Source organism: Phaseolus vulgaris, chromosome 10 (assembly GCF_051622355.1).
Source record: "Phaseolus vulgaris cultivar YP4 chromosome 10, ASM5162235v1, whole genome shotgun sequence".
Taxonomy (NCBI): Eukaryota; Viridiplantae; Streptophyta; class Magnoliopsida; order Fabales; family Fabaceae; genus Phaseolus; species Phaseolus vulgaris.
The window spans coordinates 17,251,204-17,266,656 of record NC_143507.1 but is presented as its reverse complement, the minus strand read 5'-3'; the positions used below and the strand labels follow the sequence as shown (position 1 = coordinate 17,266,656).

General features: G+C 48.0%; 1 protein-coding gene across 1 annotated transcript in view; it reads left to right on the top strand.

Moving 5' to 3' along the window:
• Positions 1–14,575, top strand: part of LOC150024668 (uncharacterized) — a 34,561-nt gene extending 19,986 nt beyond the window's left edge. The window contains exons 4-7 of the mRNA XM_090296082.1: positions 12,729–12,825; positions 12,963–13,617; positions 13,865–14,061; positions 14,180–14,575. Coding sequence (XP_090152208.1) covers positions 12,729–12,825; positions 12,963–13,617; positions 13,865–14,061; positions 14,180–14,575 — 1,345 coding nt within the window. The remainder of the gene's footprint in view (positions 1–12,728; positions 12,826–12,962; positions 13,618–13,864; positions 14,062–14,179) is intronic.
• The last annotated feature ends 878 nt before the right edge of the window (positions 14,576–15,453 follow it).

The following is a 15,453-nucleotide window of genomic DNA, read 5'->3' as shown; positions in this document are numbered from 1 at the left end:
CGCCAAGGCGAGGCATCGCCTAGGTGAAGGCGTCGCCCAACCAGGGCGTCGCCAAGATCAAATATCATTAAGGCAAGGCAATCACAGTGCGGTTCCCCGATACCCATGGGTAGGAAAGACCATGGTGGGAGCGACGCCGTGGGAAGGCCTCAGGTCCCGATAATCCGGGGTAGTGATAAAGAGAAGAGAAAGGTGGCTTCAAGGCCATAGTGATAGCACCAGTGTAGGGCAACCTGACTCGTGAAGTACCCCTGCCGGCCCAGAGACGCCTTTGGGACAGATACGACTCAAGGGGAGGGTCACGCCCAGGGTAGCCAGGTGCAGGGTACGAGAGGAAGGCAGATACGCTCTCAAAGTGAGTGACTAGATGATTGGAGGCATGAGTTGACACCCAAAAAGTCACCCCTTACGCAGTAGCACTCCCAAGCAGGAGGACTCACACGTAGAAACGTCCCCAGATGGGGTCATGGCACTGCGAGGCCCTCCATGTGTACGACAGCCAGGTCAGAATAGAAACACCATTTAGTCAGGTACCAGGTAATTAAAGTCATTTAATACAGTTTCTGTTTCGAGCGTTTAAGGTACTATAAAGGCTCCCAAGCGTTTCAACGTCTTAAATGCGCTACGTTTTCTAATTAGACGCGTTAATTAAGTGCGTTACGTTTTATGATTAAAAGCGCTTTAAGGCGCTTGAAATGCTTGGGTAGTTTAAATAGCGCTGAGAATGTTGGGAACGAGGTTCGAACTTTTGGCTAATTTTTCAGAAACACTCTAGTTGCTTGCTCGAGCCTTGAGGTTTTGCACAAGGGACTAGGGAAGGATTTTTGCCAGAACGAGAAAATATACACTAGACACAGTTTCCTTTTACCACCTTTAGAGTGCCATACGCGGTGCTCCGATACGGAGGTGCATAGTTTTTGGTGTTTCTTGCTGGCTGACTTGAGCGTCGGAGTGCAAACGGCCGCTAGGGCGCCCTTTTGTCCTTCTTTGCAGGAATCCACAGGTGATCAGTGGGAAGGAGTCCCTAGCAGACGGTCGAGGTCGCGCACGAAGACGTTCCAGGTCAACCGGACGGAACAAGAACTAAATATCCTTACATTATTGCTGGAAAATTGCATGTTTGTGATACTTGCGATCGAGAAAAATAAAAGAAACTTCCATTTGCTTTAAGTACTACTGTTACTACTAAGATTTTTGAATTACTTCATATGGACATTTAGGGTCCATGCCCTGTCATTTCAATGCAAGGTTATAGATATTTTTTAACTGTTGTGGATGATTTCTCGCGCCATACTTGGGTTATCCTTTTACATACTAAATCTGAAGTTCGCGGTCATATTCTTAAATTCATTGCATATGTTGAAAACCATTTTCACACTACTGTTCAAACTGTACGAACTGATAACAGTGCTGAATTTTCTATGAAAGATTTTTTCTCTTCTAAAGGCATTATCCATCAAACCACTTGTGTTGAAACTCCTGAACAAAACAGCATAGTTGAAAAAAACATCAACATCTTTTGAATGTTACCCGTGCCTTACTTTTTCAAACAAACTTACCTTCTCTTTTTTGGGATTTTGCTATTCAACATGTTGCTTGTACCGATCAGGTAGTCGGAAGTGATGACATGGCAGCGAGCGATAATGTAGACGTGTTCAGCGGAACACCTGGCTGACAGAAGGGAAGCACATCGGGAAGTTTGTGTAGTCGCCAATTGTTAGCTTGGCGTTCTCCGACGTGGAGGATCCTGAAGCACACCTCACTACGTTCCACACGCTGATGATGCTATTAGGAGGCTCAGATGCTGTCTATTGCAAGATATTTGTGAGCACGCTCCAGGGAACAGCGCTGGAATGGTTTGTTAGTTTGCCTACAGGTCACATAACCAATTTCCAGCAGTTTTCGAAGCTTTTCGTCGACCAGTACATTGTGAACAAGGCGCTAGGGTGTCTTATGACCTGTTCGATGTGAGGCAGTACCAGGGAGAGTCCCTCAAGGACTATTTGAATCGTTTTGGAGCACAGATGGTCCGCTCGCCTGCCAAAGACGAGGAGATGTTGGTATACGCCTTCAAAAAGGGCGTGCTGCCGGGACCTTTCTGTGAGGCGCTGATTAGGGCCCACCCCGCCACGTTTGTTGAGGTTCGGCGACTTGCTGTGGCCCACATCACCGACGAGAATGAGGTCGCCGAGAAGAGAGGGAGCGTGGCCCCTACTAGGCCACGAGCCCAGAATAGGATCCAGCCGCAGAGGGTGCTGGAGATGATGGTGGCCAAGAAGGATCAAAGGACTCGCCATCCCTACGATCCAAAGAAAAACAAGGGAAGGGGCCCAGGGCGCCCCAGGGAGTTTAATCGCCCACCAAAGTACAAGTTTGTCATGGGATTGGCGGACCTGATCGCCATTCCCAACATAGCTGCCAAGCTTAAAGCGCTTGAGAAAGTTGGCGACAAGGTGTTAGGCCCTGGGTTACCAGCTCGACGACTTGGTCAAGAGCGACTTCTTGAATGATTACCTGCTGGACAAGAGGACGGGGGGTGCGTCGAGCTCTCAGCCGGCGAGTGGTGAGGGTCAGCAGCATGAGATGCCCACTCATGGCGAGATCCACACCATCGCGGGAGGTTTCTCAGGTGGTGGGTGCACTGCATCACAGCGGAAGAAGTATGCAAGGTCTGTGATGGCAGTAGATGTGTTCGAAGACCACTTGCCAGATGTGGACATTACGTTCACAAAGGAGGATCTGAGGGACGTCGTACCTCATGACAACGATCCCATAGTTGTCTCGCTAGTCACGGCGGGAAGGAAGGTCCATCGGGTGCTGGTGGACCAGGGAAGCTCGGCAGATGTAATGTTCTGGCCGACTTTCACCAAGTTGCAACTAACCCTTGACCAGTTAAGGCCCTATGGAGGATGCTTAAATGGGTTCGCTGGCGATCAGGTGGAGGTCAGGGGGTACATTGAGCTGAGAACAACGTTCACGGATGAGGTGGCCTCGAGGGTGGAGAAAATCAAGTACCTCGTCGTGAATGCCCCCTCAGCGTATAACATTCTGTTGGGAAGGCCAACCCTCAACAGAATAGGAGCTGTGCCCTCAACCAGGCACATGAAGGTTAAGTTACCATTAATGGAGGGGGTGGTGATCAACCCGGTGTGAAGCCCATGCCAACAGAATGGCTAGTTGTTGATGCGGCGATGGAAGTCGCCGCCGGAGGCGATGTCACCATGATAGACGCTGAGGTTGAGGGAAATAGCATCGGACGGGAAGAAGAAGCGAGAAACCGCCCAGAGGAAGCGAGGGAGTCGGGAATCGCCAAGGCGGTGATCGCCAGGGAAACCAGACCCAAACCCGTCGAGGAGTGGCTCGAGAGGGAGATCGGGGGCAAGGTTTTCAAGTTGGGAAGATCTTTGGAGGGTGAGCTCCAAGACCAGATCGCCAAGGTGATAGAACGACATCTGGATGCTTTTGCATGGTCTGCTTCAAACATGCTGGGAATTGACCCTGACTTCTTGTGTCACCATTTGGCAATGGACACACAGGTCAGACCAGTGCGACAGAGAAGAAGGAAGTTTAATGAGGAGAGGAGACAGGCGATTAGGGATGAAACGCAGAAGCTCCTCGCCGCAGGCCATATCAGGGAGGTCCAGTACCCTGAATGGTTAGCTAATGTCGTGCTGGTAAAGAAGAGCAACGGGAAGTGGCGCATGTGCGTCGACTTCACAGACTTGAAGAAGGCTTGTCCAAAGGATTCATACCCTTTGCCAAGCATAGATGCCCTGGTCGACAACGCAGCAGGGTGCAAGTTGATGAGTTTTCTGGACGCCTTCTCGGGGTATAACCAGATAAAGATGCATCCCATGGATGAAGAGAAGACCGCCTTCATGACTAAGAGATCGTGCTACTGCTACAAGGTGATGCCCTTCGGGCTGAAGAACACGGGGGCCACGTACCAAAGGTTGATGGATAAGGTACTTGCACCGATGCTGGGAAGGAATGTGCAAGCGTACGTAGATGATATGGTCGTGACCTCGTTAGAGAAAAGCAAGCACGTCTCAGATCTGGAGGCGCTGTTTACCACGATTGCCAAGTTCAGATTAAAGCTAAACCCCGAGAAGTGCATTTTTGGCGAGGAGGCGGGGAAGTTCTTAGGTTTCCTCTTAACCGAAAGGGGAATAGAGGCAAATCCTGATAAGTTCTTAGGTTGTCTCGTTTCGTATCAACTAGTGGAGAGAAAGGCCATCCGTACTTCCAATGCTTAAGGCGAAACAACAAGTTTGTCTGGTCGAGGGAATGCGAAGAAGCCTTCATGAAGCTTAAAGAATACCTGGCGAGCCCGCCGGTTTTGTGCAAACCTTTGGTGGGAACCCCTCTTAGGTTGTATTTTGCTGTAACTGAGAGGGTGGTGAGTGTGGTGCTCGCCCAAGATCAAGATCAGGCCCGGAAGCCTATTTACTTCGTCATCAAGGTGTTGCAAGGCCCAGAAGTCAGGTATCAGGCCTTGGAGAAAGCTGCGCTGGCAGTCGTATTTTCGACGAGGAGGTTGCGCCACTATTTTCACAGTTTTACAGTGCTGGTAATGACCGAATTGCCTATCCAGAAAGTGTTGAAGAAGCCCGAAATAGCTGGGAGAATGGTGAAGTGGGCGGTGGAGCTATCGGAGTTCGACATCAAGTACCAGCCCCGAGGACCGATCAAGGGGCAGATTTTCGCTGATTTCGTGGTCGAGCTCTCGTCGGAAGCAGCACGAGTTGAGGGGGAAGATTTTCGTTGGGTGCTTTCGGTGGACGGATCGTCTAACCAGCAGGGTAGCGGTGCTGGAGTCATTCTAGAAGGGCCCAACGGTGTGGGGATAGAACAGTCCCTGAGATTTGCTTTTAAAGCCAGCAATAATCAAGCAGAATATGAGGCATTGATCGCAGGCATCTTGTTAGCTAAGGAGATGGGGGCTAGGGTGTTGATGGCCAAGAGTGACTCCTTGTTGGTCACGGGACAAGTAACAGGCGAGTTCTAGGCCAAGGATCCACAGATGGCGGCTTACTTGGAGTATGTGCAGGAGTTGAAGGGTTCCTTTGTCTCATTTGAAGTAGTGCATGTGCCCAGAGGGCAAAATGCCCGAGCTGACTTGCTAGCCAAGCTCGCAAGTTCGAGCAAGGGGGGTAGGCAGAGGACAGTTATCCAAGAAACTCTAAACACGCCTAAAGCGTTTGTGGCAGACCACTTGGTTCTTCAGATAAGCAAGTCGACGGAGAAAGCGGCGAGGAGTCACAGGTCCTTGACCCAGGAGACCTTGAGATCGCCGAGAATAAGAGCATGTCGGGGGGAGAGGGTGAACGTGGCGCAGGTCTGCGCTACGCATAAGCCAGACACATGGATAACGCAATACCAGCGCTGCCTGGCAGATGGCCTTCTCCCGCTGGATCCAACGGAGGCTAGGAAGATAAAGAAGAACTGCAGCTAGTTCACCATGATCGATGGCGAGCTGTACAGGTTTGAGTTTACACACCCACTCCTAGAATGTGTGCACGGAGAAAAATGCACTAGAATTATGGCCAAGCTCCATGAAGGTATATGTGGGAGTCACGTCGGGGGTCGAGCTCTGGCTGCAAGAACTCTCCGTGCAGGTTATTACTGGCCAACGATGAGGGAGGACTGCAAGAAGTATGCACAGTGTTGCAAACAAAGTCAGCAGCACGCCGATTGGCACAAGGCGCCTCCAGAAGAGCTGAAGTCAATTTACAGCCCGTGGCCGTTTCATACTTGGGGAATTGACATTCTGGGACCTTTCCAATTGGCGGTCAGGCAGATGAAGTACTTGGTGGTGGCGATTGAATACTTCACCAAGTGGATCGAAGCGGAGCCAGTAGCCCAGATCACCGCACATAAGATCGAAGGTTTTGTGTGGAAGAATCTCGTGTGCCGGTTTGGTGTGCCTAAGCGCCTGGTGTCGGACAACGGAACTCAGTTTGCAAGTCACCTGTTGAAGAAGCTATGCGAAGAGGTGGGAATACAACAGGTGTTTGCATCCGTCGAGCACCCACAGACAAATGGCCAAGTAGAGTCTGCCAATCGGGTGTTGCTGAGAGGTTTAAAGAGAAGGCTGGAGAAAGCTAAGGGATCGTGGGCTGAAGAGGTACCCCGCATAGTTTGGGCGTACCATACCACTGAACAGTCAGGAACCCACGAGACCCCGTTTAGCTTGGTTTATGGATGTGATGCAATGATTCCAGTTGAAATCCAGGAGAGCTCGCCGAGATTCCTGAACTTTGTGGCGGAAGACTCGAATGAAGAAAGAAGATTGAATCTGGATTTACTGGATGAGGTCAGGGAGGAGGCAATAGTAAAAGCCGAGGCAGTAAAAAGGAGGATTGAGCGAAGATACAACTCCAGGGTAATGCCAAGGCAGTTTAGAGAGGGCGACCTGGTGATGAGGAAGGCCCATCAGTACGAGATGGAGAACAAGTTATCGCCTAAGTGGACGGGACCGTTCAGAATAACCGAGGTGCTCGGGAACGGCGCCTACCGCTTAGAGACGTTAGAAGGAGGGGCGATTCCTCGCACCTGGAACGCCACACACCTCAAGTTATATTACAGTTAAAGCTTTGTAAGTAAAAACGAACATGAAGAGATTTGCAAGCTTTCTGTTAAAACAGTTTGAAGGGGGCACTTTTTTTTCCCTAAGGAGGGTTTTTAACGAGGCCACCCAATAAAGAAGAGATTTAAAAAGTTTAAAGTTTCTAAGATTGCATGCTTGCTATTTCGAAAGTTTTAAGACCTTGTCACTCGAACGTGATCTAAGGCAAAGTTATGCTGCATGCTTTCCAGTTAAAAGTTTTAAAGTCCCCATCGTGTTTCGGCAATTGGCGGCACCAGTTAAAAGTTTTAAAGTCCCCATCGTCTTTCGGCGATTGGCAGCACCAGTTAAAGGTTTTAAAGTCCCCATCGTTTTTCGGCGATCGGCGACAGTAGTTAAAGTTTTAAAGTCCTCATCGTCTTTCGGCGATCGGAGGCACCAGTGATGATCAAAGACCTCAACGCTCTCGTGCATCTTGAGGCAAGAAGAGAAAAAGACCTCCTCGCCTATGAGCGAGCAAAGGCGAGAAAGAGAAAAAGACCTCCTCGCCTTTGAGCGAGTGCAGGCGAGAAAGAGAAAAAGACCTCCTCGCCTATGAGCGAGTGCAGGCGAGAAAGAGAAAAAGACCTCCTCGCCTTTGAGCGAGTGCAGGCGAGAAAGAGAAAATGACCTCCTTGCCTATGAGCGAGTGCAGGCGAGAAAGAGAAAAAGACCTCCTCGCCTATGAGCGAGCGAAGGCGAGAAAGAGAAAAAGTCCTCAGTGTATCCAGGGGGGAGGAGATGTACACCCTGGGCAAGTTGAGGCACCAAAAAAAGTCCTCCTCGACTTTGAGCGAGTGCAGGCAAGAGAAAGTCCTCCTCGACTTTGAGCGAGTGCAGGCAAGAGAAAGTCCTCCTCGACTTTGAGCGAGTGCAGGCAAGAAAAAGTCCTCCTCGACTTTGAGCGAGTGCAGGCGAGAACAGAAGAAGTCCTCCTCGCCTTTGAGCGAGTGCAGGCGAGAGCAGAAGAAGTCCTCCTCGCCTTTGAGCGAGTGCAGGTGAGAACAGATTGAAAGACCTCTCTGCACAAGCAGATAGAGGCAAGATTAAAAGTCCTCAGTGCATCCAGGGGGGAGGAGATGTACAGCCTGGGCAAGTTGAGGCACCAGAAAAAGTCCTTCTCACCTCAGAGTGAGTTCAGGCAAGACGAACTGAAAAGTCAGGGGTGTTGGTGACCTTACACGGTGGGGAAGGAAGGAAAACGCCTTTCCCCCTTTGAGTGAAACATCAATATTGACTTAGTAAGACCAGAGAAAGCTTCCACGCTTGTAGGCGGTGTGAAGACAGATAAAATCCTTCTCGTCTTGAACGAGTTCAAGTATGGCGTAAAGGGTGAAAGAAGTTAAAAAGATAGCTAAGGTAGGTTCAAAGAGAACACCTCACTGTCCAGCTCATTGCTCTGAAACTCAGGGAGGTAGAGAAGGATCCGAAAGGCGCCTCTACCTCCCAGATGAGGGAACAATGGTCAAGTTATGAAGGCAAGAAAGTTCCCATCACCAGAACCCTACGGCGATCAGAAAAGTTCCAGGCGATGACAAGAATAAGGGCTCACTTTGCTGGGCAGATCAGGTAAACTGTATTGTGATACTAGTTTAAGTTAAAACCTGTTGCCTAGTAAGTAACTTATGTTAAAGTTTGTTGCCTTAAGTTCACAAGTTATATTAAATGTCATCGCTTGAAAGTTAATAGTTGCTCAAGTTCTACTTTGAGTTAACCGTTTGATAAATTGTTATGAAGTTAACATTTTATTCAAGTTTGAAGCAGTGCGTGAAAGCAAGTAAAAGTAAGAAGCATTTAAAGAGAAGTATTAGAAAACAACTTTTCAGCATTGAAAGTTATACAAAAGTTGCTATTCAAGTTTGAACACGAATGTGATCAAGTACATAAGCAGAAGAATTACATATAAAGTTTTTACAAAAGGAAAGGTGATGGAGGAAGGCAGCTAGTCTTCGGAGGGTACGATCTTCCCATCCACCACCTCGTTGCAAATCGACACCATGGAAAGGTCGAGCTCGGGGTATTGGCATGCAACCTGCTCCAGAGCGGCGTCGAACCCGGCGGTGAGGACTTGGGTGGTGCTTTGCTCGAGCTCTTGTGTTTGTTTCTTCAGCTCTTCAGTTTCCTCGCGAGCTCGAGCAAGGTCTTCAGCAGCCTTTTTGCCTTCGTCCCGAGCCTGGGCCAACTCTGCAGCAATCTTTGGGGCCTCCTCTCGAGCTTTGGCGAGCTTAGCAAGAGCATCGTCCCTTTTCTTTTCGACCTTTCCGAGGAGAACCTCCCAATCTGCTGACCATTTCTCAAGGTTTTCCACCTTGGTCGCATTCGCCTTCTTTGCAGCCTCCAAGTTCGCCACTTTAAGCCTATAAGGGACCAACTTGCTTTCCAAGTCGATCTTCTCTTGTACTTGGAGGTGTAGTTTTTTGCGCAGATCAGAGGCTTCTTTGCGCGTGCTCCTTAGCTCAGCATCCATGGCGTCCTCCAGCCTTAAGTTCTCCAACTCGGTCATTAGCAGGTTGCACGAGAGCTTTTCAGCCTCAGCCCTTGTAATCAGATTTGACTCCTTGAGCGCTGAGTTCTCCCTTGGAGCTTCTTAAGGGAGTCCTTCACGGCTTTCAATATAATCAAGGGGAGATCCTCCGCCATCATCTTCAGTTTAGCTGTGAAGGGCCCCAAGATCTCTTCGAGGGAGGTTGGGAGGCTTGAGGTTGTTGCTGGTGGAGGTGCTGGAGGAGTTTGGTGCTGACTTTCACCACCACCCTCTTGAGTTTGAAGGGCAAGGGGGGCTTCTTGGCGTGGTGGTGAGGTCGGAGATTCTGTTATGAGTATCGGCCAGTTGTGAGCGCCCTCATCTCCTCCTGGTGCGGCCCCAACAATAGAAGTGGTTGAGGGAGGACCCTCTCCGGCATATACGAATGTCGTGGAGGCGCTTGGAGGGTTCTCTATGAAGTTTGGGTCGCTGCTCTCGACCACTGGGGCCGCGGCGGCTAAGGGCGTCGCTTGGACTGGTGGTAGTAGAGCTGGAGGTGAGGGCGGTGTTGGTGTTTGGATTGCAGGTGGTGAAGAGGGGGCCACCCTTGTGCTCTTGGTAACGAGGCCATCCTCGGTGGTTTCTTCATCCTCTTCTTCTTCTTGCACCACTTGAGGAACTTTCCTTTTTGGTTTCCTCAATATCAGCTTTTTCCTTTGAGGGGCGGGTAGTACCCCGGAAGATGTTGCACCTCGGGGAGGAGTCTTGCCTTGAGCAGCGGCGATCTCCACCACCGAGTTGGGCATGGTTTGGGAGCGCGCCGCGAGCTTATGAGACCGGGCGATCGCCCTCAGTTCTGCCAGTTTCCCTTTGCCCAACATATTATCTGCGCAAGATAAAGAACAAATGAGCAACCAAGGCAGAAGCCAAACATTCAAGCGCATTCATATAAGATAACACAAGCAGTACATGGATGAATGATCGGAGTCAACACAGAATAATGAAATGCCAAATATAGTGGTGAAGACGCTAAGTTAATGTTAACTCGAAGTGAAAGACTTGGTGCTGGGGCAGGAGCTAACCTATGTGAGCTTCGAGTTGGTCCTTAAGGAACTCGAAGCTGATTATTGAGGCGGTGGGGAGGGTGATGTTGGTAGCAGCCACACTCTTCCAGAAGAGGCAGAGATCTTTGTCTAACTCCCCCATATTGTCAGGACTCCTTGGCCTCCTGAAGCTTTCTTTAGAGTCTTTGTTCCCCTTGTGTACCCAGTACAAGGGGAAGCCGTCGAGCAGGGAAGGGTCTTGGTCGTTTTGGCACACCTTGACGAACTTCCCCTTCCAGTCTTTGTAAGATTGCTGGAAGATCGAGAGGATTGACCTCCCAGCAATCCAATTCAAGCTAATCCAGAGGCGATCTCCGGAATTCTTGGCCTCGAACAGGAAAAGAAAGACATCCACTGAAGCTGGCAGCCCCAAGTGAGCGCAGATGATTTGGAATGCCCTCACGAACGCAGGGCAGGGGCGACGTTGAGCTCGGTCAGTAGCTCTCTCTCGAAGCCGGTAAAAGGAAGCCTAAGCTTCACTTTCTTGAAGAATGTCATGTAGATAAAGCAGAACAACTCGCCGTTGTTCCCCTTATTATCCGCGCAGATCGGTTCCCCGGGGAGGCAGGGCAACACGGTCATTTTGCTATCGTGCTCTTTGTGGAAGGAGAGGTCGGATTGGTCTCCTTTCCTCAATCGGTGCATGCCCAACTCAGTATTTATCGAAGAAGTCTCTTTTAGCAAGGTTGGGGTGGCCCAAGGGTAGAGTTCCTTGTAGTCTTGTGGAGGTAGGGAGGCTCCTCCGGCAACCGGCGAAGTTGCCTGAGTAGGATTGGCATGAGAAGAAGCAAGCCTCTCAGCCTGATTAGAAGGAGCACCAGAGGCTCGTGATGGTGGAGGATTTGCCCCAGGGGCAACCCTACGCGCTTGGGGTGGAGGGTTTCGCGATGAAGGAGGAGGGTTCGCGGTGGACTTCGTGTGAGCCATCGCATAAACTGCAAAGGAAAGAGAAAGGGATGTAATGAGGATAACAGAGAACGACTCGATTGAGGACGAAGAAGACGGAGCGAACGAATAAGGGTTCGCTGGGATAAACGTTATAAAGGATGAAGCCCTAAGTTACAAGAAAAGGAGAAAAGGAAAGAACAGCCCACAACGTATGCTTCAAACAGATAATGGATTATGCAAACCGATTAAAATGCAGCAAATATCCATAGAAGGAGTAAAAGGGTTACCTTTTTGTGATCGGATGAGCGTTGAAGAAAGTTAGAGATTGAGAGAGACGAGAAGCTTCGTGGTTCGCAGAGAAAACGCTTGGAATGCTTGAGAGTGAAGAAAGATGATGGAACAGTGGAAGTGCGAAGGGTTTAAGGGTTTTTCGAACGTTTTCGGAAGCGCAAACAGCAGTTGAAGACGACCGTTGATGAAGCCTCGTGTCGAGTGATGGAAAAAGAGGTTGGTGGAGCGTCAGAAAAGCAGAGGGTACAGACGTACGGAAATCTGCACCAGTGCCACGTAGATCGACGATGACGTGACCTCTTAGTGTTTTCGCTGGTCAAGTCTCAGGTTAAGACTGGGGGGCTTGTGTACCGATCAGGTAGTCGGAAGTGATGACGTGGCAGCGAGCGATAATGTAGACGTGTTGAGCGGAACACCTGGCTGACAGAAGGGAAGCACATCGGGAAGTTTGTGTAGTCGCCAATTGTTAGCTTGGCGTTCTCCGATCTCTGGTATGTATAACCGGCGGTCACCAGGCTCGCATCATAGTCGCCGTATGTGAGTTTTAGGCGACCAAGGGGTTAGAGACCGCCGAAAGGGGCACATCGCCGAAAGATCAAGAAGGCTTGCTTAAAGCTTTCATGAAGTACGAGCACGAAGGATGAGGTTATCAGATGATCATTCCCTAGCCAGAAGTCGAGGCAAGGGAACAGTTTCCCAAAACATGCACGATGTGCAAGTGAAGCAGATCGTGATAGCGGCAGGCGAGACCACAGAGAAGGTGTGCATGGTGACACCCCGTACTCGCCACTTAGAAGAGATCGCACTCCAAGGAAGCTATGCATCGAGTTACTCCTTGCATGGGTAACTTAGCCGAATAACTTGAAGAGTAAAGGTGACGCTCAAGTAGAAGGGGGCTCCAGATGGTGACACGTGTACAGCTGGATGCGAGCCACGTGTCCAGAGGTGTAACCGTCAGGAGAGAGAAAGTGCTCAGGTATATAAGGAACTCTAACGAACTTCTGAGGTACGCGCGTTTAGAACACTTCTTTACGCTTTTGAGAACACTTGAGTACGCTGAGAGAATACTTGCACGGTTCCTTGAGTTTAGCTTTTCTCTCTTAGTATTTGGTGATTCCGTCACTGACTTGAGCGTCAGAGCACGATCGGCCGCAGCGGCGCCATTCTGTGTCTTTGTTTTCTTCAGGTTCTCGAGAGGATTTGAGACGTGGAGATCGAAGGCTAGCGTGGTGCGAAGCTGATCGAGAGAATATACCTTTGACGTGGCAAGACTCTTGCACTCGAGTCAACCAGCAGGATCATTGCTTTTCTTATTAACTGCATTCCCACTCCTTTTTTACATAACATTTCACCTTATGAAAAACTGAATGGCAAGCTCTGTGACATTTCTGGTTTACGTGTTTTTGGATGCTTATGCTACTCCAATACCCTCACTGCTCACAGAAAAAAGCTTGATCCTCGTTTTGTTCATGGTATTTTCCTTGGCTTTCAACCTAATACTAAAGGTTACCTTTCCTTAAATTTAACTAATCATACCATTGAGGTCTCAAGAAACATTGTCTTTCATGAAAATCATTTTCCATAAAATTTGAATCATGATTCTCAATAGCATCCCAACAATTTATCCCTTCCTCTTCCCCCTAACTATGATTCGAATTGTGATTTTTTCTTTGATCCGGCTTCTATGGAGATTCCGAACACTCCACCACCTCCTGCCACTGCCCTGGATACACGGACACAACCAAGACGCTCATCACGTTCACGACGACCCCCTATATACCTGGATGATTTTCACACTGAGCTACCTATCACAAGCACTGTAAGTACTAAATATCCTCTATCTAATTTTATTTCCTATAATTCTTTATCACCCACTTTCAAGCATATTGTTTCATCTATTTCGTCTCACATGGAACCACAACATTACAATGAGGCTTCCAAACATAGCTGCTGGCAGCAAGCTATGCAGGATGAACTAAATGCTTTAGCCACCAACAACACATGGACTATCACCTCCGTGCCTCCTGATAAAACTGCTATTGGTTGTCGTTGGATTTACAAGATTAAATACAAATCTAATGGGACCATAGATAGATACAAGGCTCGTCTAGTAGCCAAAGGCTATACTCAGGTCGAAGGCCTTGATTTTCTGAACGCCTTCGCCCCAGTTGCAAAGTTAACCACCCTTCGGTTACTCCTGGCTCTTGCTGCTACTAACAAATGTCTTCTTACCCACATAGATGTCAACAATGCCTTCCTTCATGGTGACTTAACTTAATAAGTCTACATGAAACCACCCCCCTGGCCTTCATCTTCCATACTCCAACAGTGTCTACAAACTTCATAGATCCCGAGGTAGCCCGCAACAGCTCCGGTATACACCTCAGCCAAAGGAAATATACCATTGATCTCTTTTATGAAACGGGCATGCAGGGCTGCGCACTCATGCCCACTCCTATGGCCCATTATTCTCGGCTCTCCACTAATGATGCACTGCTCTCAATCATGAAGACGCTTCTGCCTTTCGTCGTCTTATAGGACGCTTGATATACCTTACCAACACAAGACCTGACATTGCATTCAATGTTCATAATCTGAGTCAATTTGTCTCTGCACCCACCCACAATCATCAACAAGCTGCTCTTCGTATCTTAAGATATCTTAAAGGTAATCCTAGATCTGGTATTTTCCTATACAACAATAGTTCAGTACACTTAAAAGCTTATAGTGATTCAGATTGGGCAACTTGTCCTGATTCACGAAAATCTATAACTGGTTTCTCTGTTTTTTTTGGGTGAATCTCTTATATCATGGAAATCCAAAAAGCAACAAACCATCTCCAAAAGCTCATCAGAGGCGGAATATAGAGCCCTTGCTGCCACCACTTGGGAACTCCAGTGGCTGGCCTTTCTGCTTCAGGATCTGCATGTCCCTTTCATCACTCCTGCAACTCTTTATTGTGACAATCAATCTTCCATACAGATTGCCTCTAATCAAGTTTTCCACGAGAGGACCAAGCACATTGAAATCGATTGTCACATAGTCCGGAAAAAACTCAACGGTGGTCTTCTCAAACTCCTTCTGATTTCATCTGCCATGCAAACCGCTGACATTCTTACCAAACCTCTACATCCTTCTGCTTTCAAAGCTCTTGTATTCAAGTTGGGAATGAAGAACATATATTCCCATCTTGAGGGGGGTGTTAATATTACTGTCATATAGGTTTTTCTTCTTTTTGTTTTTTGTTAGGTATTAGGCTTTTCTTTTTGTACCGCTGCCTAAGGCCCAATTCTATTATCTGAATGTTCCTTTTCTATTTTTCTCACACGCTTGTAAATACACAATTACACAATAATAATAGCAGTTTGTTCTTCTGCATATGTGTGTGCTTCTGGATCTTACATCGTCACCGCTTGTGCCTTTGCTTTTCACTGTAATTGTATCAGCTCCAACCACTCTTTTGAAAGTGGATATCGTATTAACAGGTGCAACCATCTATGTTACAGTTAACATCGTTTTCAAGCAAAAAAATTAAAAATGTCATCTTCTACTTCTACTTCTGCATAAAAGATACCACAAAGACAAATAGATTGTTCTCTAAACATGGAAAGATCTTTCACTAGATGTTTCATTGCATAAAATTTTAAAATGAATTAAATCATCCCCAAATTCTTGAAACAATGTTCCCTTATAAACTTCGGTCTTCATTTTCGCAGTCATCAATAGTGTTTTTCCAAAATTAATGTTGATCTTTGTATGGAGCTTTCTTCTTGCATGTCTAGAATGTAAAAGTTGGGTGGAAAAATTAACTAGTTAACCTTCACTAAGACATCTTCAAGCACACCCAAAGGTTGAGTAATGCTTTTATTTGCAAGATGCACTATCACATTCGTGTGTTTTCAGTCTCCTAGTTTAAGTTCTTTGTCAACTATTGATGGCATTACATTATACACACTCCAACATCTAATAAAGCATTTGCAATGGTTAATTGTCCAATAGTGCATGGTATAGTGAAAGTACCTGGATCTTCACATTTATGGGGTATTCTAGATTCCGATAAAGATGAGACCGTTTGAACATTTACCCTTTTCATATTCCTT